At 45.1% G+C, this 24,732-nt stretch overlaps 1 protein-coding gene across 4 annotated transcripts in view; it reads right to left on the bottom strand.

Annotated features, from left to right (window-relative positions):
* Window positions 1-5,674: 5,674 nt before the first annotated feature.
* Window positions 5,675-24,732, bottom strand: part of Ssx2ip (SSX family member 2 interacting protein) — a 40,582-nt gene continuing 21,524 nt past the window's right edge. For 3 of the 4 annotated variants that reach the window (XM_029537821.1, XM_021195871.2, XM_029537822.1), the window contains 9 exons: window positions 21,162-21,297; window positions 19,712-19,787; window positions 19,447-19,627; window positions 16,276-16,426; window positions 14,723-14,859; window positions 14,201-14,374; window positions 9,402-9,516; window positions 8,716-8,881; window positions 5,675-7,159 (listed from right to left, as the gene is read on the bottom strand). In XM_029537821.1, the coding sequence (XP_029393681.1) occupies window positions 6,985-7,159; window positions 8,716-8,881; window positions 9,402-9,516; window positions 14,201-14,374; window positions 14,723-14,859; window positions 16,276-16,426; window positions 19,447-19,627; window positions 19,712-19,787; window positions 21,162-21,297 (1,311 nt within the window). In that variant the 3' untranslated portion in view covers window positions 5,675-6,984. The remainder of the gene's footprint in view (window positions 7,160-8,715; window positions 8,882-9,401; window positions 9,517-14,200; window positions 14,375-14,722; window positions 14,860-16,275; window positions 16,427-19,446; window positions 19,628-19,711; window positions 19,788-21,161; window positions 21,298-24,732) is intronic. The other variant, XM_021195872.2, reaches the window with a different exon arrangement.

Here is a 24,732-nt window from a genome sequence, read left to right as displayed (position 1 = left end):
TTAGACTAACTGAAGTATTACTCCACTGCTCCGAAGGGACACTCTCCAGCCTGCTGAGCTGACCGCAGTGTGCTCCAGGGTCCCAGCTTCGTGAGCTGTTAGCTGTGCTGCGGTGGTGTACTGGCTGGTTTTGTCAACTTGACACAAGCTGGAGTTATCACAGAGAAAGGAGCCTCCCTTGAGGAAATGCCTCCATGAGATCCAGCTGTAAGGCATTTTCTCAATTAGAGATCAAGGTGGGAGGGCCCCTTGTGGGTGGTGCCATTTCTGGGCTGGTAGTCTTGGGTTTATAAGAGAGCAGGCTGAGCAAGCCAGGGAAAGCAAGCCAGTAAGTAACATCCCTCCATGGCTTCTGCATCAGCTCCTGCTTCCTGCCCTGCTTGAGTTCCAGTCCTGACTTCCTTTGATGAACAGCAATGTGGAAGTGAAAGCTGAATAAACCCTTTCCTCCCCAACTGCTTCTCGGTCCTGATGTTGGGCAGGAACAGAAACCCTAAGACTGGTGGGTTTTGGTGATGCAGCTGTCCGAGTCATTTCTGTTCCTATAAATAACTCCTCGTTCACATTCCTGTAAGTAACCCCAATAATTCACTGGTTCACCAAGCTGAACTTCGGTGGTATCCATACTTTGGTCTGTTATGGGATCTCTAAGTGAGGTAAGGAAACGTGTGTTATATCTGCCCAGAAAATTCTGTCACACAACAGGTTCCCAAGACCAGGTTCCTGCTGGTCTAGAGGGCTATAGTCTGCTGTGGTCACTTCTGCAGATCTTTTCTTATCCCTAGGCTCTGTATTTCCATCTGGCTTTGTTCAATACACTGCTGCTTTTATAATGAACTGTTACATGAGTTGTGAAAGTCAGCTTTTCTGTATATGACTTCTAATCAGGTTTCTGACAGTTACACACAGACTCAAACCTGAGTTTCTTCTAGTGAAGCCAGCACTGCTGACCATGGCCCTTGCAGAGGAACACGGCAGGGAGGTGATGACCCCCCCCCCCCCCCAGCCTGGTCAAACATGTTTGCCTGGATGGAGACTGAGCAAAGGCGCATGGGATTGCATCTGTGACCATACCTAGTGCTGCACTAACACAATGTTCTTGTTCTCTTGGACACTCTGGGATTGTTTCCATGCTAGGACAACAGAAGCTTCCTAGCCCTGACTTATTAATCCAGCAGGGCAGGGGAGGCAGCTCAATGGTTAAGGGAACTTGCAGCTCTCACAGAGGACCGAGTTCATTTACCAGCCATACAATAGACAGATCTCAGCCTCCTCCAGCTCCAGGGAGTCCAACACCCTCTTTTGTCCTCTGTGAATGCCACATGCACCCCACCCACAAAATAGTAAAGGAATTTGAATGGCTATGTCATGCCCACTAAGTGGTTTAAGAATACAAGTCCACTGTAATCTTCACACTTTACCTTGAGCAAGATTGAATGCTGATGAGTGGGTTACAACTTGTAAATGGTGACACGCTAGACAGGTGCATAAGCTCTGAGGGCAAATGGCACTATGAGAAGGCTGTGGGTGTGGCTTAGGGTGCTTTGTAAACTGGAGCCAGGGGAAAATCTGAAATGGTTTCCTGCAGCTGGGGGCCTTCAGTTCACCTTGTGAAACAGTATCACAAAGCAGACACAAAGAGGAGGTTTGCAATATGCTTCAGTTATCCCTGTATATTTCATTTGAATTGATACAAATTTCTGTGTGTTGTTGGTTTTCACTGAACATATAAACAAGTGTTAAGAACTGTATGTTAGAATGCATTACAACTTGCTTCTGTCACAGGAACTAGCTCTGAGGAAGGGAGATGGGACTTAATGAAAACTCAAAATGGAGCTGCTTGGAAAGGGCGTGCACCCCACACAGGGCGACTCTTGTCACAGCCGAGGCCTGTGGGGCCAGCCCAGTCACAAACAACCCGTCACTATCAAAACTTTCCCGGGACTTTGGGGCAATCTGTAGCCTTTGGGCAGAGCCACCCCAGCAGTATGTTATGGAGTGACCTGTGGTCTGCAAAGCCAAGCCACCTTGCCTAGAGCGAGAGATCCCTGAGTCAATAGCAATGTCGTTCCAGGATGTCACACAGAAGCCAGCCACTGTGTTTGGGATACGTACTCTTGTCTCTCTCTGGTCCTATCTGCCAAGTCCAGCGTTCACCTCAGATTTACCAGTCTTTCTGTGCTTTACAGGAACAAAGTTTAACTTGGGAGCACTTATGAACGGTGTCCCGCTCCCAAAGCTTTCCTCTTGACAAAAATGAGCAAGGGCTGTACACAGACAAGGCCCACGATGGTCTTTCACATTCCAGTAAACCACTCTGTTTACAACGATGTGCCAAAGCACCGTGTGGCCACATGCTGGATTTCTTTCTTTGAGGCATTTCCAAGGAAACTTTGTTTAGAAAGTTTCATTTCACTGACATCGAATAGCAGAGATTTTTAGCAGTTATGTCTCTTTGCTTAAGTAGAATAAAATGACCAAAAAGCAGATCTTTTACTTTTCACCAAAAAAAAAAAAAAAAAAAAAAAAAGACTTCTCAAAAGAAAAATGCTTATTACATCCTGTCACTGTTACAAAGCAGCCTGCTCCACACAGACTGAGAAGTGCACCTCACGGACCCTCTGCGCCACGTGACCACCAGACATGCGCGCTGACTGAGTCCATCTACGTCAGAAATAAAAAAAAGTCTACCCACACGAACTGCAGCAATGCACAGTAAATGGGAGATCCTGGGACCAAGTGGGAGGCCCCAGCGGTCAGGTTTCATTAAGAGTTCTGCGACCTTGAATTACCATTCAACATGAACTTGTTATTAAATTTTAAAAGAAGGGTGTTACTAATCCTTCAGAGGTCTATTATAAAAGAGCCAAAATAAAATGTGTTCTTTACACTGTATTTTGATAAGTAAATGGGTAAAATACCATTTAAACATTTAAAAGCTATCATGAAAAAGGTTTTAAAATAAATGTTTCTCCCAAACATTTGAAGACTATTTGAAGCTTCCAAAATGACCAGTGAACTCACTGCAGAACTGAGTTGTTTTTTTTTTTTNTTTTTTTTGTTTTTTTTGTTTTTTTGAGACAAGGTTTCCCTGTGTAGCCCTGGCTGTCCTGGAACTCACTCTGTAGACCAGGCTGGCCTCGAACTCAGAAATCCGTCTGCCTCTGCCTCCCGAGTGCTGGGATTAAAGGCGTGCGCCACCACACCCGGCTCCAGAACTGAGTTTTTGTAGTAAGTGGATGAAATGCCCGCATCAGCGACCCTCCACAGCAGACTGTCAAGCCTGCCTTTCAGCTCTGGATCTGAAGATGATCCTGCACCATCCAGTCTGCTTTCGAATTTGACAATGCTGAGACATGTCCTCATCTCCTTGACTGAGATGAAGAGGGGGCGGCCTGAGCTTCACACGCACAGAACTGCAGCCTTTTATATTATTCTGTCTAACTTTTATTATGTGTAGTGTGATCTACCTTAAAGTCTGCCAAGAGTCAAGCACAGACACAAAAAGACCAGGATCCAGCATCCCAGAAAAGTCAGAGCTTTAGAACCAATGTCACCAGTGTCATCGTCCCTTGGAACAAAGAAATGTGCTGCTTGATGAAATCCATCAATATTTACAACGTCCCAACAGACCTTTATAAAGGATGGGAATCTGCCTGTGCCACCCGAAGCACAGCAGTCTCCTGAGCCCTTGAAATTCAGTATTCCTAAGGGCTCACAAAAAAGAAAACGTCAACTAGTCAACTGGTGGTTTTAGACCAAATCATTGAATTAATAGTCCATTCCACTTTAATTTACATTCAGCCCACAGGAGGAAAAAGAAATTGCCACTCAATTTAGAAAAAAAGGTTGAAATTATCTGTTCCCTGACCTCACCTGTACGCTCACACCTTTGCTTCATTCCTGTCTCCTCTGGGAGAGAAAATCTTATCTGCTCTGCCTATCAGCATTCGTGAAAAACAAAAACAAAAACCTGCAAACCAATAAATGCAGAGTGCACCCCACAGGAGACCCCGTGAAAGCCAGGCACCATTACTATTATGAAATGGGCAAGCAGACCCGGAACAGCTCAGATGTGTGACTGGCACACCACTGGCTTACGATAACCAAGGTTTTCCCGTGGCCTTCAGCCCAGGGATCCCCAGTGATGGGGGAGTAGGCCCATCTTTTGCTCCTCAAGACAAACCCTGACAGAGCAGCAGGTCCTCTGCCCATGGTTACTGTATGGAAGAGCAAACACACACACACACACACACACAGGGCAAAGTGTGTTTACTGAAGTTCCAGGATTCAATTCAAGAACACCTCTACACAGGTGTATGCACTTGGAAGAACTTTTACAGCAGGGCAGTCACAGGAGGGGTTTGTGTGCTCCAAGCTTACATACTTCAGACATCTCCACTGGGGTTCCAAGGCCTTTCAGGAGGCCCTACCACAGGGGTGGTTAAAACTGGATTTTAGGCACCTCATCATGCTCCATAGACTACGTTTCCCACAAAAATCAGGTTATTACAAGCCTTTGGACAATCCTGCCTAGCTAGGATAGGAACCACAGAATTACTCTCAAATAACATATTGTACTTCATTTGTACAACGAGGCAAACAACTCGCCGTGGCTAGTATTGCAAACCTATCATTTAATAAATTACTTCTGTATGGAAATGCACCTTTATTAATCTTAGCATGGCTTTCTTCTGTCACTGGCCTTTCAACTAAGTTTCTAGTTATTGTAAGTAAGTTATTTAAGAGTAGAAAAGTATCTTACATTTTCATCAGTTTTTAAGCCTTGAAAATTCAAAATGGCCATACTAAGAATATAAATCCCAACTTGAGGTGCAAAGTTTCAGATTTCCATATTGAGAAACGGGAAAGCATGTAAGCTTACCAGGGGGCTTCGAGCCATGAGATTCTGTCACTATCAAGTCTTAAGACCAGCCTGCTGTGGTGGATGTACACTGCAAATGCCTGCAAAGGAAGAGACAGAGTCCCAGGAGCTTTCCCGTGGGCTCATGCCTTCCAGTGCGCACCCCCAACACTCTGGGATGTCTTAAGGATCGTTTTAGAATTGGAATGGGCAGCAAAACAAGAGAGCTAGGAAAATGGACAGCCTCTGGCAGATCTGTGCACATCCCAAAGGATCTGGCTTGCTTCTACAGTTTCCTTCGAACTATCTCAGGAATTTCTTTGCAGTATGAGAATTCAGCCCACACTGAAATGCAAACATAGCAAAAAAGCAGGAGTTCCATTCCAGAAAACCCTCCTTAGGAATAAAGCACAGTTTTAATGATCAAGAATATCTGTAATTGGCAAAGTATGTGATATGATAGACAGACCCCTGTGGGGACATGGGATAGAAACAATTAGTAACTACTTCAAAACGGATTGTTTTTCTTCACCAGAAGGTAATTACACCATCCCAGCTGGGTTTTCTCTTCTGGACTATAGTAACTCTGCAATGTCAAACTAAAGAGTAAAAAGGTGATCGTGCACCAGGCGGCAGGGGCAGCTCATACTCAAGAGCAAGCTCCTGAAACTCTGAACATGGTTGCTGCAGAGAGGCCACCTGCTCCGCTGCAATGCCTTGTCAGGTCGGGCTGTCTTACAGACCCAGTCAGACAGCAGCGGCTGCGAAACCCGCAGTCATGCAGTGAACAGACAACACAAGGCTTCGCTTTTGGTAGCATGATGAATTTAATGCAACAGTCACAGCAGGGACAAGGAAAGAGAAAGGCAGATGGACTACCTGCATCATCAAGCGAGGGCTTGTGTCGGCGGCGTCTATGTGCAGAGACAAGCAGGGTGAGGCACTTAAAAGCTGCTGGATGGAAACCCATCCAGGAGAAGCCTGGGCCTACGTCTACATTTATGTTATTGTCATTACTATCAATAGTGCCATCTTCTTACGAGGAAACATGCAGCAGAAACAGAAAGAGCCTAAGATTGTTCTGAAAATGAGATGACACAGTGCCCAGAGTGTCATGTCTCAGTTATAAAAGTCAACGCTTCACATTGTCTTATTTCTTTAGTAGTGGTATCTAGTTGAAAATTTTTTAATTACAAAATTATTGGCAATGATATAAAGCCCTGGCTGGTACAGAAATGACTGTACTGGCACCCATTTGGTAAGGAAAATATCAGCATCCAGCTATCTTAAATATCCTTTATCACCCAAATACCCCAATCCAATGCTCTTATTATTCAGATACTTTTGTCTTTCCCCCATTACTCCATAATCAATATTCCTCTTAGAAATTATAACATTCACATATATAAAATAAAATACAATGCTTTAAAAATCTCAAAAATGTAACGTTAGTAGTTCTAGTTATCTGAACTCAGCTTATGAAGGGGCTTTGGATTTTTATTGCCCAGATGGCTTAAAAATAAAATCTGAACTGTCACGTGGCAGTGGTCCTAACATCTGTAAACACCAGGCCCCTGAAAACATTCTGATCGGCATGAGATGCTATACTCAAGCATGGTGTGAAGTTCTTAAACCTTAAAGCCTCTTAACATAGTCATGTATATTTATGTACAGACATAAAACAGATGAAAGAGGTAATCCTAAAATCACACTAAACATAATAAATATAGAACCTGCTTTGTTAAAAATCTACAGTATACATTCAAGTAAAGGCTACACTTCCAATGCCAACCACACTTGGGACAAACATTTAATGTTTGCAGTAAGCAGTCCCTAAAAGTGCTCTTCTCGGTACCTGGGAGAGGAAATCATTCCAGCGCTTCTGTTTCCAACCAAACACCACCCATTCCTTCATTCACAGAGCCAGATGCTTCTGTTACTAACACACAACCAAAGCTTTTGCATCCTTTTAAGTAGCTTAGCATTTCAGCTCTTTGGGGGAAGACAACGAAGTCCAAACAAACAACTCTGAGCATCTTAAATTAGACGACTGACTTTATGCTACACCCTGTGTCAACTCCTCTAGTGCACATCTGGGAACAGCATTGCAGCCCGCGCATTTAAGGTAAGTCGTCTCGTTCCATGTGAGTGCTCGTGAAGGCCGAGGAACATCCACTGTAGCAACCCTCCCGTGAGCTGGGCCTTGACAGCACGCTCCACTTCTGATCCGTGCTTTCTCTTCCAATCTCATTTGGTTTAGTTTCTTCAGTAGTTATATTCACCACACTGATGGAACTGTTGGGGAAATAAGGTAAATCTCAGAAGCTTATTATGCACTCCTTGGCTATCGTTTAGAGTAGATGGTCCTCAATGTCTCAAGTCTGACTGCCCTCACATCTGCACTAACAGTATGTTCTGTTAACTGCACTTGGAAGAGCCTGCTTCAGACTTCCACCTACCCATGAGGCGGGGCTGAGCAGCAGGGCCTGCAGAGCAATGGCCACGCCCATGTCTACACTACCTTCAGTTTACTGGCTCTGGGTTCCCCTTATGCCACTCCCAGATAAGTATCATCTCTCAGCCTCAGCCTCAGCTGCGCCTTCCGGCCTTCTCTCCCAGGGCACAGTGCTCACTCCACAATCTCTTCCCACACAGAAACATGGAATACTGGTTTTTTAAAGCTCATGTTTTTCCTTCTCCTCCTCTTGCTTAAAAATCTCTCACATTTGCTCCACAGCTCTTGGATTACTGACCTGAAAATGGACTAAATTATCTTATAAATCATATATGTGTGTGTCCTAAGGGTAGGGAATGTGTGTGTCCTAAGGGTAGGGAATAATGTGTGTGTCCTAAGGGTAGTGAATAAACCGCTTAATACTTTTACCTTAGGTAGGAACTTTCTTTACCAACTAGAAGAAGTGGATTTTCTTGGCTCTTTGCCCTTCAATACCCGTGTAATGGGCACACCAAAGAAACTTAAATTAGGTACTCCGAAAAACTAGCAAAATGGCATTCTTCAATATTAAAGTACTTACACTTTTTTTTTAAAGATTTATTTATTATATGTAAGTACACTGTAGCTGTCTTCAGACACTCCAGAAGAGGGCATCAGATCTTGATATGGATGGTTGTGAGCCACCATGTNGTTGCTGGGATTTGAACTCNGGACCTTNGGAAGAGCAGTCGGGTGCTCTTACCCACTGAGCCATCTCACCAGCCCCGAGTACTTACATTTTTAAGTGATTTCCAGACATAATCACCTTAGCGCCCCCCCCCCTTTTATTTTTTATTTTTTTTATTTTTTGGTTTTTCGAGACAGGGTTTCTCTGTGTAGCCCTGGCTGTCCTGGAACTCACTCTGTAGACCAGGCTGGCCTCGAATTCAGAAATCCACCTGTCTCTGCCTCCCAAGTGCTGGGATTAAAGGCATGTAGCACCACTGTCCGGCCTTAGCCTCTCTTTTAAGGCAGGGCCTCGTTATGTAGCCCTGACTGACTTAGAACTCACCATGTACAGAAAGATGCCCGTTCCCTGAGTACTGGGATGAAAGTTATGTGCCACTACTGGCCCAGAAGCCTACACTTTAAATGTAAACAGAGACAGGCGTGAGTAGAGAGCAGATCTACTAGAGTCCTAAACCTAGCGTGACCCCTCCCATGCTGGCAATCTCTGTGCAGACAGCGTGAATGTCTAGGTTGACTTATTCATACTGTTAAGTTATTTCTTCCCAAAGTATCCACTGTCGTAAGACACACACACACCACCACCACCACCAAGAATAACAACTTCTCCTAAGCAATACAATGTTAGCTGTTTTTAGAAGTATGTGGAAGGTCATTTAGAAACAAGTACCTGTGTTCAGACACACAAGAATGTGTCTGGCCAAAGTCTGAAGTAGAAGGTGAGGCAGGAAGAGATTTAGTCAGTTTTGATGTGCAAGCTGGCACCCCATTAGCCACACTGTGCGGCTTCTTTTGCCGTGGCCGCGAGTGGACTATAAGATTGTCTGGATCAGAACCTGGTTTACAAGTAGGAGAGAGAGCAGGGCACATGGTAAAATATCATCCACGAAGCTTACCAACCAGGATCAGCCATTTGCAATTTAGAGTGGGATTTGAGAAAGAACAGGTTAACTACCATCTCTGTCACACACACTGCAAACAAAGGGGCCTACCTTAAAAATGGTCAGTTTCTAAGACCACAAATTTTCCAGAACATGGCATTATCATAAATTCACAAAAGCACTTTTTATATGCATGCTTCTCCCATGAACCCAACTCTGACTTAAGTAAATAAACCATTAAGCTGATTTGGGGGTCAGGGGTATTGGTAAGAGTGGTAGCTGTTCTGGGCTGAGGTCCTGGGTCTGAGTGCCAGAACCTGAACACAGGTAGGCAGAGAGATTAAACCAGAAACTGCTTCACTTAGGCTAAGTCTCCAGCTCCACAGACGGCCATCCTGTGCACACTGGTGCTGCTAGCTCGCTCTGCACTTGCCTTGCGCACAGTCCGACTAGACACATGTGAACGAACACTTACTTCCTGAGAAGGCACTGAAAAGTTTCACATTTTCTGAGTTCTGGTGGTCAAAGTTCGTCATGTTTAAGAACTGCTGCTTTACCCAGCTGGCTCGCTCTTCTTCAAACGCCTTTCTCTAGTGGAACAAAGATCAATGGCCATTACTCCACTGTTAAGTCTCAGAGCTTCTCCAGCCTTTCTCCCCTCTGGCCACCTGTACATTCTTATAATGAAATAGTCGCCTAGAAACTAAAAGACACTCAAGAAAATCATGCTTAAAAAATAAACTATGGGAGTCGGAGAAATAGTTGCAATGGTTAAGAGCACCTGTTGCTGCCCTTACAGAGGACCTGGGCTCCATTCCCAGCACCCACACGATGGTCCACAACAGTCTATAACACCAATTCAGGTGATGCAATTTTGGCCTCTGAGGGCACCAGGCACACATGTAGTGCTCACATATACATGTACTACACAGACATACATTTAGGTATAACACCCACATACTTATGCTAGTAATTTTTAAATAACATAACAGAAAATCCTAGACTTCACTTAATAGTCCATCAACTGCCAGGTTTTTCATGAACAGAGTATTAGCAGAACTGATGACACAAAGAACACACAGCACAAAACTGATATCAGAGAAATCCCCCACTTTATAAATGTCCACTTGGAACCGTACTCATGACCTCACTGGGCATTTCTTTGGTCTTGGAGCCATCAGCCAGTAGCCACTGCCACTGAGCCACAGAGGAAACAGATTACACAGGATCGCCTTCTGATCACATGATTATACAGGATTTCCTGATCACATGATTATACAGGATCGCCTGATCATATGATTATACAGGATCGTCTGATAACATGATGATCCCTAAACCACATATTCTCTCATTCCTGTCATAGCCACCCATATCTCCAAGCAGACATATTCTCAGGCAGGTGTCAGACAGCTCCAGGGCACATGAAGCAAGCGTTGGCTGCCTGAGAAAGACAACTATGGACACAAGGTTTACTCATGTGGAAGAATCAGTGTGGGCGCCTTAGGGTGCCCAGCACCAAGTCTGTTACTCATATGAAACCAGGCCTGACCAGACAGCTCAGACAATCAGCAACAGACGAGGAAAAAGAGCAATGATGAGCCAGGCGTGGTGGCACACACCTTTAATCCCAGTACTCGGGAGGCAGAGGCAGGCGGATTTCTGAGTTCGAGGCCAGCCTGGTCTACAGAGTGAGTTCCAGGACAGCCAGAGCTATACAGAGAAACCCTGTCTCAAAAAACCAAAAAAAAAAAAAAAAAAAAAAGACCAATGATGATGAACCAACCACAGACGATGACACTGTCTGAGAATACTGTCACACAGATTATAATCAAAACGCATGCAAAACATTTATAATAGCCAGAAGCTGGAAAGAACCCAGATGTCCCTCAATAGAGGAATGGATACAGAAACTGTGGTACATTTACACAATGGAGTACTACTCAGCTATTAAAAACAATGAATTTATGAAATTCTTGGGCAAATGGATGTATCTGGAGGATATCATCCTTAGTGAGGTAACCCAATCACAAAAGAAGTCACTAGATATGCACTCACTGATAAGCGGATATTAGCCCAGAAACTTAGAATACCCAAGATACATTATGCAAAACACAAGAAAACCAAGAAGAAAGACCATCGTGTGGATACTTCATTCCTCCTTAGAATAAGGAACAAAGTACTCATGAAAGGATATAGGTACAGAGACAAAATTTAGAGCTAAGATGAAAGGATGGACTATCCAGAGACTACCCCATTCGGGAATCCATCCCATCATTAGCCACCAAACCTAGATACTAATGCTCATGCCAGCAAGATTCTGCTAAAGGGACCCTGATATTGCGGCCTCTTGTGAGGCTATGCCAGTGCCTGGCAAACACCAAAGTGGATGCTCACAGCCAGCTATTGGATGGAACACAGGGTCCCCAATGGAGGAGCTAGAGAAAGTACCCAAGGACCTGAAGGGGGCTGCAATCCTGTAGGTGGAACAACAATATGAACTAACCAGTACCCCCTGAGCTTGTGTCTCTAGCTGCATATGTAGCAGAAGATGGCCTAATCGGCCATCATTGGGTATAGAGGCCCCTTGGTCTTGCAAACTTTATATGACCCAGTACAAGGGAAGGCCTGGGCCAAGTAGTGGGAGTGGGTGGGTAGGGGAGCAGGGGCGGGGGGGGGGGTATAGGGAACTTTCGGGATAGCATTTGAAATGTAAATAAAGAAAATAATAATAAAAAAAAAAGAAAAAAAAAGCGAATTCTGAAAAAAAAAATCAGCAACTGAAGTAAATAATAAAACTGATCCTAAAGACAGTTTAGTGATCCAAAGAATAATATAAGAGGATATCCAGAACTTAGAACGTAGTGTCAGCCACAGACACACCTGAGGGCCAGGCACCGTCTAACAGCAGGGAGAAGTCAGGCACAGGGGAAACAAGCAGGAGAAAATGCCTCTAGATGGAAGACACTGGACTCTTCCAGATGAAAAACTCTAACTGTATCCTGAGGAGATTAGGAACTATGAAAATCTCCACAAGCTTCCACAGAAGGGTGTGGGATCGAACACAGGTCATCTGGGGGAGCAACTAGTGCTCTTAACCACTAAGCCATCTTCCAATCCCCTTCTTTCAATTTTTGAAGTAAAACCTAGAAGTTAAATAAAATATCCAGCCAAGGCGATCTAATCTAGTTTTAGATATTCCAGTATTCAGAACAGCCAGCACTAACTACATAGCGTTTCTGTTTCCAAGGGGAGCTTAGGGTGGTAACAGACCTCACAAGGAAGCAAGAACAGGGCTGTCTGTAACAGAGCTGTCCCGCACAAGCACAGGCTCTGACTGGGAAATGACCATGGGATCCCGGAGGAGAAGGACCTGGCTTCCCTGGCAGTTGGGCAGAGACTGCAGCCCGCGGCAGGATGGCCTTGTTCGAGGCCCTGGGTTCAATCCCACCATTTATGTGTTCGAATGCACGATCTGTTTATAGAATGAGTAATACCTACATGATCATATATTATTCTCTGGCTTTTAATTTCTAGGCCCCAGCTTTAGACCAGCCACGGTATTTTAAATTATTTTTAGTATAGAGCAGAATATCAAAGTGGTAACCACGGACAATGAAAACAATAATCTCATAAAGTTGCAAAGTAGAGGGGCGAGCAGAGACTTAGGGCAAAGCTGACCAGGGTTTCTGTCCAACTGACATGGTGGCACACCTCTAACCCCCACACGCAGGGGCAGGGCTCCGGAGTTCAAGGCCAAGTCTACATAGCAACTCCGAGCAGCACAGGCTACACAGAGAGACTCTGCCCCACTGAGAAAAAAAATCAAAAGAAAACAAAAATGCCTATTGGTAACTCTTCTGAGAACTTCAACTTTAATATACAGCATTTCAACCTTTTTAAAATTTAATTTTCATTTTACATGTATGAGTGCTTGCAAGTATGTATGTGTAGCACATGTGTGTCTGGTGCCCATTGAGATCCCCTGGAATGGAGTTAGACAGCTGTGAGTACTGGGAGCCCAGCCTGGGTCCTCTGTAAAGCATGAGCACTCTTCGGAATGAAAGCTTGTGCCACCACACCCAGCTTCCCCAGACTTTGAGATCAGGCTCTGCCTCAGGGCTGAGCTGGCGGGAGGAGGGCACTGCCTCACTGCACAACAGTTTGTAAAACCACAAGGGACAACGTGTCTTCAATTTCTGAAAGGGAGCAGTGGAGGCAGGCGATGCACTGTTGACAGAAGGCCTGTGGACAGGAATGCATAGACAAACTCCACATGGCTAACCCGGGATGCATACACTCCTTTATGAGGGGTGGAAAGTAGGGTTTTACTGGGCTTTCTTTTCTGTTACCCAGCATGCTCTGGGTACTGCCTTCTGGCACCACATATGCTGACAGGGAAGCGGCAGCTGGCCAGAGGACCACCATACCCTCAGCCTCCCTTCAGTCTCCAGTTATCTATAACGTAACAGGGCACCAGGCCATAACACACTGACTCCATGATGGAAGTCCCATGCAGGCCATAAAACCCAGCACCCAGGACCACCAGCCCAAACATAAACAGAGACCTAATCCCTCAAACTCCACAGCTCTGGGGAAGTCTCCAAATGCACTAACCTTACTTTCTGACTTCTGGCTAACTGTTCTTGTTAACTGAAATATGTCAACCCAGGATATGGATTCTGTGTTAGGACCTCACTCTGAGAAAGGCTCAGGGATACACTGGGAGCAGTCTGGTCAATACGCCACAACAGTGAGATGGTCAATGGGATGCTTCAGAAAAATGGACAGCAGAGACAACTCAGCCCTGCAGCCTCACCTCTGACCCCGCCCACTACAGCAACCCTGCAGCCTCACCTCTGACCCCGCCCACTACCCACTGCAGCCCTGCAGCCTCACCTCCGACCCCGCCCACCACATCAGCCCTGCAGCCTCACCTTTGACCCCGCCCACTGCCTACTGCAGCCCTGCAGCCTCACCTCCGACCCCGCCCACCACAGTAGCCCTGCAGCCTCACCTCCGACCCCGCCCACTACAGCAGCCCTGCAGCCTCACCTCCAACCCCGCCCACTACAGCAACCCTGCAGCCTCACCTCCGACCCCGCCCACATCAGCCCTGCAGCCTCACCCCCGACCCCGCCTACAGCAACCCTGCAGCCTCACCTCCAACCCCGCCCACCACATCAGCCCTGCAGCCTCACCTCCAACCCCGCCCACTACAGCAACCCTGCAGCCTCACCTCCGACCCCGCCCACCACATCAGCCCTGCAGCCTCACCTCCAACCCCAATCGAATGGCAGCTTCTGTAAAGCTTCGTCTTTCTCTCTCGAAATTCTTTTTTTGCTCTTTAAAAAGGGTCCACTCTTCTTTAAGGCGTTCCTTTTCTTCCAGCAAGTAACAGTCTCGCAACAGTGAGGTGGTGTCATCGTCACATGTGGTGGCCAGCTGCTGCTATTAAATTTTAAAGTCCATAATCAGGAAACACCTACTAGGGCACACAGATTCAAGTGAAAGGGAGGACAGCAGGTCAGTCTGGCCAAGGACACACACTCTGAGGAACCAGCAAGCCGGTGAGAACCAGCTTCCCCAATGCTGCTTCCCGCGGTAAAGTAGGGACCATGTGAGGAAGAGATGCGGTCCAACTGCTAGGGCAGAACTCAACTGAGATGGAAAATGTCACCTCTATTGACTTCTGCAGATGAAGCAGAAGTCTTCCAGGTTCCGTGACGTGTAAGGGAGAGCGTCCAGAGGCCATGGCGGGTTCAGTGATGTGGGGGAATGCCTGACCACCCTGGTTACCTGTAAGAGCTGCTGCTGAGCCTTGATCATCTCTTTACACCGCTCAATCTCCAGCTCCAGTTTCTCAGTCTCTTGTTCATGGTCTTGTCGTGAGATGACGTCCTCTTCATTAAGGCCCTCTGAGTGTACCTTCGAAGCTGACAGAAGCCCAGCATGCTGGTTAGTTAGTCAACTCCATACAAGCTAGGGTCATCTAGGAAGACGCCACCTCAACTGAGAAGACACCTATCACAGTGACCTGTGGTCAAGTCTGTGAGGCCTTTCCTTGATCGGGGACTGATGCGGGAGGGCCCAGCTGACTGTGGTGGGTGCCCATCCCCCCACCGCACACACTCCCCTCCACACCATGAAGGCGGTCTTGGGCTATATAGGAAAGCAGGCTAAGGAAGTCATGAAGAGCAAGCCAATAGCAGCACCCTTCCATGGCCTGTGACTCAGCGCCTACCCCGCCCACCCTCCCTTCCTCCAGTCTGTGAACTGTGAGGTAAACAGACCTTTTCTTCCCGTGTTCCTTCTACCTTTGGTGTTTATCAAGAGAAAGCCTAGCTAAAACAACCGGAAACTAACAGGTCTCACGCCACGGCCAGCTCACGATCTTGAACAGACTTCCACAAGTCAAAAGGCTGCACAACTTTTGCCTTTCTGGGCTTTGTAAAAAGAAGTTATTGTCTCTGGCATTTTGCATTTTCAAAACTGACAAAATGAAACATTTTAAAGAAAAACAACTCCAAGCTCTGGCAATGTAGTTACACAATTTTAGGACCAAATGGATTTAAAGGTAGCACTGCCTCCAACCCTTGGCTTATAAGCGACAGTTACTGAGACTGTTGTGAGAGGCTAACAATGCACCTTACGATGCGATGCCTGTTTTTGCCTCCAAGTCTTCTGGAGCTACGGGCTCAACCACAGCAGGATGCTCACAAAGTCACAGACGTGTAAACTTTCTTGATGGTGCTTGGAAGAGTGGTGCTAACAACCGTGAGCTCGCATGTTAAATCCAGGCAAGCTTTCTAATAAACGGACTGAGAACATGCGCACATTTCCTACAACGCGGTGAGGAGGCTGCGGGACCAAGACTCACTGATTTCATCTGATTTCATGGCTTCCTTAGCTTGCTTTCCTGATTTCACTGATTTCATGGTGCTGGGACCAACACTCACTAGTCTCATCATTTCCATCCATTTTAAGCAGACCTCACTTACTACACAGAATTGTTAGTGCTGGAGAGACAGCTGAGAGGGCAAACGTGCACTCTGCTCCTGAGAGGCCCCTGGCTCTGCTTCTAGCATCCCTGTTAGGTGGCATAAGCTCCAGGGGAACCTTCATTGGCATGATAACCCCATTTGCTGGTACACAAACAACACTGGACTATGGGGGACACTGTTCTCTAAGGTTTGTTCTGAAGTCAAGTGCATCTCTCAGTGAGTGCAAAACCAGGAGCAAACCAGGCAGAGTCTGACCCTCGCTGTGCGCAGACCTCTGAGCCCACAGCACTGCTGTTCGAGGGACTGAGCAGCAGCAGCCCACGCTGCACGCCCTGGGGCAGTACTTACCTTGGTTATCAAGTTTTTCTACATGACTTTTCAAAATTCTCCACTGTTTCCTGATGCTGTTTGTCAGCTGCTCTCTCACGGTGTCACAGGAAAGGCCCCACACACTGTCTCTGCTCAGCTCCCCAGCGTCATCTTCTATATCGGAGATAGCCTACGGCACAGAGGAACTCACAGTCGCTGTATACCCGGGCACCACATCTGACTGATACACAGCTCACAGCGGCTGTATACCCGGGCATTGCATCTTACTGATAAAATCTCTCCATTGATACCTAATAAAAAGAAGCTAACCCTGGAGACACAGACACTCCCAATCCAGACAGATCTCTTCCAGTCTGTCTGAGGAAAGGCAACCCCTGTCTATGCAATACTGTATTGAATGCTGCCATAAACTCAATCCTCAAACGGTGCACAAAAGCAGGATGCAGGCTGAGAGAAGCAGAGAGAAGAGGCAGGACTAGGATCTGAGTTGCCTCAACATGTCTCTAAGTGAGGCAGCTTCCCTAAATAACTGCAGAGATTAGTTACAGTTAGACCATTAATTCTCATTCTCCTCGTATCATTTCATGGGTGACATGTTTCTCTCTGCTGTACTAAGACAAGAAATTAAAATAGGAAAATGTACCAATGCTGATAAGTTACCAGAGAGAACAGTACCAAAGGTGCAGGTCAGACATACATCTACATGAAATATCCCTTGTCATTAACATCCAAGGAGAGCAGAAATACTTGAATAATTTTAAAAATACCTGTCAGGAGTGCCTGGAGCCATTTAGGAGAAGCTAAGAACTAAAAACTAGGTGGCGACCTTCCTGAGATGGCTCTACCACTGACTGTAAAGCTGTGATGGATTTGCTTCTTTTAGGCAAGGCCAAGGAGACTACATTTGAGGCAGGAGCCATTAATATGCTTTTCCTGTTATTAAATATATCGCAATCACTAGGTATTGACCTACCCTTTGAGCAGATCTCTGCAGACCTATAAAGATGCACTATCTTATAGTGATGCTATACAGACAAAAGATTCTATGGAATTCCTGATTTGATTCAAAAAATTTTAGGGAAAAAGTTTTTAGAGATGGTCTTAGTTGCTAGAAAGATGTAATAAAGATAGAATCAGGAATAAAACCTGACTACTCTTCATAACATTAAGGCTCCATAATTAGAAATACAATGAGCTTTCATAATTACCCTAAAGAGAGAAATAGACTTCAGACAATTTTGTGTTCAAGGAAAAATATTTAGGTCCAAGGATGAAGTCACGGGTGTGCACTACGATATAAGGCAAGGCCATGTAAAAACTATTGGTTTGAACTTATAATGAGCATAATAGAATGAAACACTGCTTAAACTCAATATCGACATCCTTCTGTAATTCCCATTTTCTGTAACATTTTATCTATGAAGTAATTCTCTAAAGAACTTTTTGTCTAAGAAGGTATTAAAAGGCCAGAGAAAAGAAATAAAGTTGTTGAATGGTTTGGCTTGGGGAGCTCTGCCCTATCCATCCATCCATCCATCCATCCATCCATCCATCCATCCAAATGTATACATCTGTTTGCCTATATGTATGTGTGTAGGTATATGTATATATGCAAGCACACATAAATACTTGTGGAGTGGACTGTGACAGACAGTCTGGCCTGATCAGAGTGTGCGTGTATGAATGTATATGTATCTGTGCATATTTGCCTGTGTAAAGCATCTTAATTCTTTTCCTTTCCTTCCTCTCTGGTTCACAAAGAGTTAACCAGCTTACAGAGAGGCTTCTGGCTGAGTCACCAGAGAAAAGAGCACTGGCAATAAGTTCTTTCACTTGATTCCCTGCTGCTAGACACCACGTGCCAATCTCCAGATAGTAGCACTTATTAAAGCACAAGTAATAAAGGGTTAATAAAGAGTTAAGTTTTCAGCACTTAATGAAGCATGGAACAATAAGAGTTAAGTTTCCCTAGTGCTTATTTAAGTCTACAGAACTAAATAAAGCACAGAGAGTTATGTTTAATAAAACTAAAGAGTTAAAGAGAAAACAAGTCAACAGCTTTTAACCACAGAATAAGCAAAAAAGCTTTTAAGATTTTTTAAAAATAAGTTATCAGCAAACATTTGTTACAGTTAGAGCGCTAGAAGGCTGGAGACCATCAGTCTTTAAGCTATGTCGGATGCTATATCCTGCTTCAAACCATTCCAGGCCAGGCTCGCTCCTGGAACAGGAGAAAGAAGGCAAAAAGATTAAGAGAAGGGAAATTAAATTAGGTCCCCTCAGTCAGGTGATTGGGTCACTCGGAGGTGACCAGTCTAGAGAAGGATGGAGGTGGCTGTGGGTCAGCACTGGGGTGTAACAACAGCTCAAGTCTGAGCAGAGCTTAGGTAACGGCATGGATCTATGTCCATGGTGCATGTACATAGGCAGTCTTCAGGCCTGTGACCCGCTGCCGCCTCTTAGAATACAGCCTGAGCATCCCTCAGCACACACCTGGAGCCTGCACACTTGGGACTTAAGATACTTTTACATTTTGTAGCATCTCTCTCCTCTCTGTCTCCCTCCTTACCCACTCTGTGGAGTGTGTGTGTGTGTGTGTGTGTGTGTGTGTGTGTGTGTAGACATCTTAGATAGATGGGATGTAAGCCTAGACATGAACTGTTTCAAGTGTACACTGTGCAGTTTGTGTGTGGCTCCACTCTCACTGAGTCGTTTTGGGAGACCAAATGTGGAATTTTCCACCTGAAGCATTATGCTATACTCAAGGCTGCAGCTGTGGCGCAGCTGGATTTCTATTTTTCAGATCATGGTGCTAAACCTTCATGACACGCCTGCTGGTAACACTTAGCAGGCGGACATGATGGCTCAGCTCTGCCACCAAACTGGACACCCTGAGCGTGATACCTGGGACCCACACAGTGGAGTGGCAGAAGAAGGGAACTAGGTCCCATAAGTTGTCCGATGTTCTCTATACTGTAACATTTTAAATATTATAAAGCTGGAAATAGTTTGCAGGAGAAGTGCCTAGGAGAAGTATGCGTGAGAGGATGAAGTACTAGATGATCTCCATTTTCCCAGGATGTGCCTAGAAATGCAGAGTGCAATTCTGGGTTGTCACGCACGGTGGCTGTCTCATACCCAGGTCTGAGTGTGTGGCTCGCAGCCTGGGCTGTTAGAGAGGACACTTACAACAGTGCCTGTGCCGTCCTCTGCTCTTTCCCTGGGCTTCTTCTTCTGAGGAGACAGGAGAGAGATCATCTCCTTCTTCATCTGCTGGAGGACCTTCTTCAGCTCCGCATTCTCCATTAGGATCTGCTTCTGGCGGTACTCATAATCATTCAGCAGAATTTTGTACATTTCATCTTCATTTCTGGGGGAGAAAGCACGGGTCTGAGAACACATGCCGGCCAACAGCAAACCCTGGCTACACTGTCAGTCAGGCGGCATGGCGTACCTGGCTTCTGTTTTGTCGGTCCTCCACGAGCCTCGTTTGCCATCAGCTCGACCCACATAATTTAAAACATCCATAGCTACAAATACAAGCACAAAACATGATCAGTCATCAACCTCTACCCGTCTTAAAACCCTACCATGCCTCAGACACACTGGAAACTGAAGCTGACTTGGTGTGTAGGTCAGGACCCTTCAAACACTCTGAGGCTCGGCAAGTCTTCAAATGCTAAGCTTGCTTCTTTCCTGACTGGGAGGAGGAGAGGCGACCCCTCCAGGTGCTGAGGGTAAAGGGATGTAAAGTACTTCACAGAGGGGAGCAGAGCATCTGGCACACAGTAGGCACTTGATGAGACATGTCACTATTAACTTCATTATCAGGAGATGATAAACCACAGGCTACGGGCAGCTTATCCTAGAAAATCAAGCTTTCTTAGACCCCAGCCACAGCCACCTCCGTACATACTGTAGGGGCCTTCCCTACGATGGCAGAGGAAGCAAGCCACTACAGGGAAGGCTTGCTGTGTCCTAGTAACCACATCACTGCTGCCATTGCTGAAGGAGAGAGAGCCCTTAATAGTACCAATGTCCCACCTTCCCCAGATGGAGATGGACCCATTTGGTGCAAGAAAAAACGTTCTTCTAGTTCTAGGACTAATAAGATTAAATATATCATTTCTTATTGAGCTAGGGACAAGAAGCAGCTACCCGCCCTCCAGATTGCTGCTGCTGACACTCGACAAAGCTAACTGCAAAATCACCTCCTGACACGCAAGCCACTGTGATGGCTACAATCTTCAGTTTTCTATGGGAAGCACTCGCTTTTCTTGATGGATCAACTCTGTGCTGTTCTTGTTAGATAAATACACGGGTGCTGGTTTGAATGGGAATGTCACCCATGGGCTCACATGCTTCAATATGTGGTCCCCAGTGGGTGGAACTGTATGGGAAGGATTAGGAGGTGTGGCCTTGTTAGAAGAGGTGTGTCAGTGGGCGTTAGCTGTGACATTCCAAAAGTCCATGCCATTACCTGCTGGCTCTTTTTGCCTCATAGTTTGTCTCGTGATGGAAGCTCTCAGCTACCGCCTAGCACCACACCTGGCCTGCCAGCTTTCCCTGCCCTTTCCCCTCCCCCCGGCCCTGTCCCACTGCCCGCCTGCCTGCCTGCTTGTTTGCTTGTTCCCTGCATGGCTGGCATGGACTACGCTGTGCAACTGTAAGCCTAATAAACTCTTCTACAAGTTGCCTTGGTCAGTTGGTCCTATAGCAACAGTAACTATGACAACATGTAAATAGGAAGCTGACCAAAAGGACTCAATATTTTGTTCTGTTTTGCAAATCAGCTGACTCAATTTGTAGTTTGCGTGGAAATACCTACATTCTAAAACCTTACAACATATGAGCCCCTTCACTCTTCAGAGCTCACCCCACCCCACTCCCCTGTCACAGCGCACCTATGTTTTTATCCTTCTTGTTCATAACAAGCTGATGCAGGCGCTCCTTTAGCTTATTATATTCACGCTCCTTCCTCTTCACATCATGATTATACTGAGTAGCCCGACTGGCTATGATATTTTGTAATTTTTGTACCTGAAAGAAAAAAAAACACTTTCTATCAAACAAGAATTGATAAAACTGCTAAAACTCAAACATTCAAAATGTCAAACAAGCCCTAGTTCCCATGCTCCCACACAATGACTCCGCAGCTCTGAGCTAACTCCTCCTCCTCTGTGGAAAGCACCTTAAGAACACTACATGAGTGGCGTTGAGTGGCGTTGAGTGGCGTGAGTGGCGAGGATGACACCGCAGAGAGGTGCAGCAGATGCTGCAGGCTGTCCTCTCTGTGGGCAGCAGTTGCTGGGCCTCTGGCACGAGCTACTCTGACACTCTGGTGTGTAGGTGCAGCCACACTCCCAGCCCTTTTCTCACTGAGACTGCGCCTCACAAAGCTGTGCTGGCTGACCTTGATCACAGGTTTCCTGTCCACCTCCTCAGCAGCCGGGGCTAGACTGTGGCCCCAGGCTCAGCTCAGGTAGCTCTCAATAGGAAGTACACTTTATTCTTTAGAGCCATTCTCAACTATGACCACAGAGTGGGGTATTAGCTTACTCCATACCAAGACAAACAAATTACAATCAAACTAAATGTAACCAACATCAGACTATACATTCCTGTGTAGTAATTCAAGAAATATCTATATCGGGCAGTGGTGGTGCACGCCTTTAATCCCAGCATTTGGGAGGCAGAGGCAGGCGGATTTCTGAGTTCGAGGCCAGCCTGGTCTACAAAGTGAGATCCAGGACAGCCAGAGATACACAGAGAAACCCTGTCTCGAAGAACCAAAAATAAAAAAAAAGAAAAGAAATATGTATATATAAATTATATATATATGGCTTGGTTAGCTATTCACTCCCTGTTATTAAACATTAATGTTAAAAATAAATCCATATCTATAAATTTCCTATGCAATAACTCAAGAAATCTAATTTATATATTTATATATAATAACTATATAGTATGAATATGTTACTATATATCCATAAGCACATGTAACATATAATATATAATTCATATTTATAAATGTTTATATTATGCATATTTATATTGTATTATATATACTACATTGTATATATAAAATTTATATATAATATATAATGTATTATCTTGTATATTATTATACCTAATATATATTATATATCTTTTTCTATGTTATATGATATATACTCTTTTTATATGTTATATACTATTATATATGCTATATTGTATATATAAAAATTTTTTAATTAAATATTTTCTTTATTTACATTTCAAATGCTATCCTGAAAGTCCCCTATACCCGCCCCCAGCCCTGCTCCCCTACCCACCCACTCCCATTTCTTGGCCCTGGCGTTCCCCTGTACTGGGGCATATAAAGTTTGCAAGACCAAGGGGCCTCTCTTCCCAATGATGGCCGACTAGGCCATCTTCTGCTACATATACAGCTAGAGACACGAGCTCTGGGGGTACTGGTTAGTTCATATTGTTGTTCCACCTATAGGATTGCAGACCCCTTCAGCTCCTTGGGTACTTTCTCTAGCTCCTCCATTGGGGGCCCTGTGTTCCATCCAATAGATGACTGTGAACATCCACTTCTGTATTTGCCATGCAATGGCATAGCCTCACAAGAGACAGCTATATCAGGGTCCTTTCAGCAGAAATTTTATATATAATATATAATGTATTATTTTATATATTGTTGTATACAACATATAATGTATTATATAACATACAATATCCCTTTTTACATTTTATGTATCATATAACATATATGTTATAATGTTATCTCTTTTGGTAAAGTTAAAAGATTCTTGTAAGCTTTAGGAACTCCACTCGGATCTACCTCCCATGGGTCAAACGGACAGAAAAGTACCCCTGTCAATCAACAGCCTAAGTTTCCCACCTAGTGCCTATACGAGAAGGCCGAATCCTCACCCCACCCTGTTTCCTGGTTTGGGGACTTGTCCACCCCCCAACTACCAAGACCATGTACACCTACGAATTTTTTTCTCCCTAATCTACTTCATCCTTAATATGTCTGTTCCAGAATCCAGCCAAGTGCAGGTGTTTACTCAAACTCTGCATCCAGGTAGCTCCATAGCATCTGCCCTCGAGTGCTGTGGTCTAGCCTAGCAGACGACACTCCAACAGGGCCTGCACTTTCCTAGCCACATGTTCCCACAGAGCCTGGGCAGCAGGGAAGCAGCCAGCTCTCCCAATCTTCTCAGGGTCCCCATGGAAAACCTGGCTCCCAGGCAGCAGGAAGTAGTCTAAGGAACAGGACACCTCAGTCCCGCCCCACCATCACCCCTTCCCAGATCTTCATTCTTAATTAAACAAGAATCAAGGAATGTTAGCACACAGGAGATTCCACCAGGCTCCTCCCAGGGACCCAGCAATGGCTTCTGTCATCACTGCCACTGCAGGGTGTGCCTGGCTGCATAGAAAGACTGCTCATCACAGTTCTCTCTCTTCTTCTCTCTCTAGTATGTGGTCCCAACCAGTCAGTCTCTCTCTCTCTTTCCCTTTCTGTCCTTCCTGTCCTCATCATTACTCTGCTCCTGTCTGCCTGCCCAGCCCTACCCCTGTTATCTAGGCCCTCAATGTATACATACATATATATATATATACACAAATATATATATGTATATATATATATATGTGTGTGTGTATGTATAACCAATATATATGATACAATATATTATATTAATATTTTTATAATTATATACATTGTTTATAAATGTTTACATTATGCTACATTATATAATATACTATATTATATATAGTATAAATCTATAGTGTAATATAACATGCTATATTATATACAATATATTATTATATATTATTTGTATACATATGGTTTGGTTAGAGATTCATTGTCCATTATTAAACACTAAGTAAATAGGGTTAAAAATAAACTGTATCTGTTTATGGGCTTTTTAAGAAATAGACTCCCGGGGCTAGGAAGATGGCTCAGTGTTGAGAAGTACATGTGGCTCTTGCAGAGGACCTGGGCACAGCTGTCAGCACTCTGGGCTCCAGTTCCAAGGGAGCCAGTGCCCTCTCCTGGCCTCCACACGTACCAACCATGAACATGGTGCACAGGCATGGAGGCAAAACACCCGCCCATACACATAAAATAATCAAGTAAAGCATAAAATGCATAATAAAATAGAAGCAGACTTCCTTCCAGGCTTAGTTAAAAGAACACTGAAAATAACATTTTTTTTCCAATTTTTATTAGGCAATTACTTCATTTACATTTTAAATGCTATCCCCAAAGTCCCCTATGCCCTCCTCCACCCGGCACTCATCTACCCACCCACTCCCCCTTCTTGGCCCTGGTGTTCCCCTGTACTGGGGCATATAAAGTTTGCAAGACCTAGGGGCCTCAATTCCCAACGATGGCCAACTAGGCCATCTTCTGCTACATATGGAGCTAGAGACACGAGCTCTGGGGGTGCTGGTTAGTTCATATTGTTGTTCCAC

This window comes from Mus pahari, chromosome 4 (genome assembly GCF_900095145.1).
Source record: "Mus pahari chromosome 4, PAHARI_EIJ_v1.1, whole genome shotgun sequence".
Lineage (NCBI taxonomy): Eukaryota > Metazoa > Chordata > Mammalia > Rodentia > Muridae > Mus > Mus pahari.
This window is presented reverse-complemented; position numbering and strand designations above follow the sequence as displayed.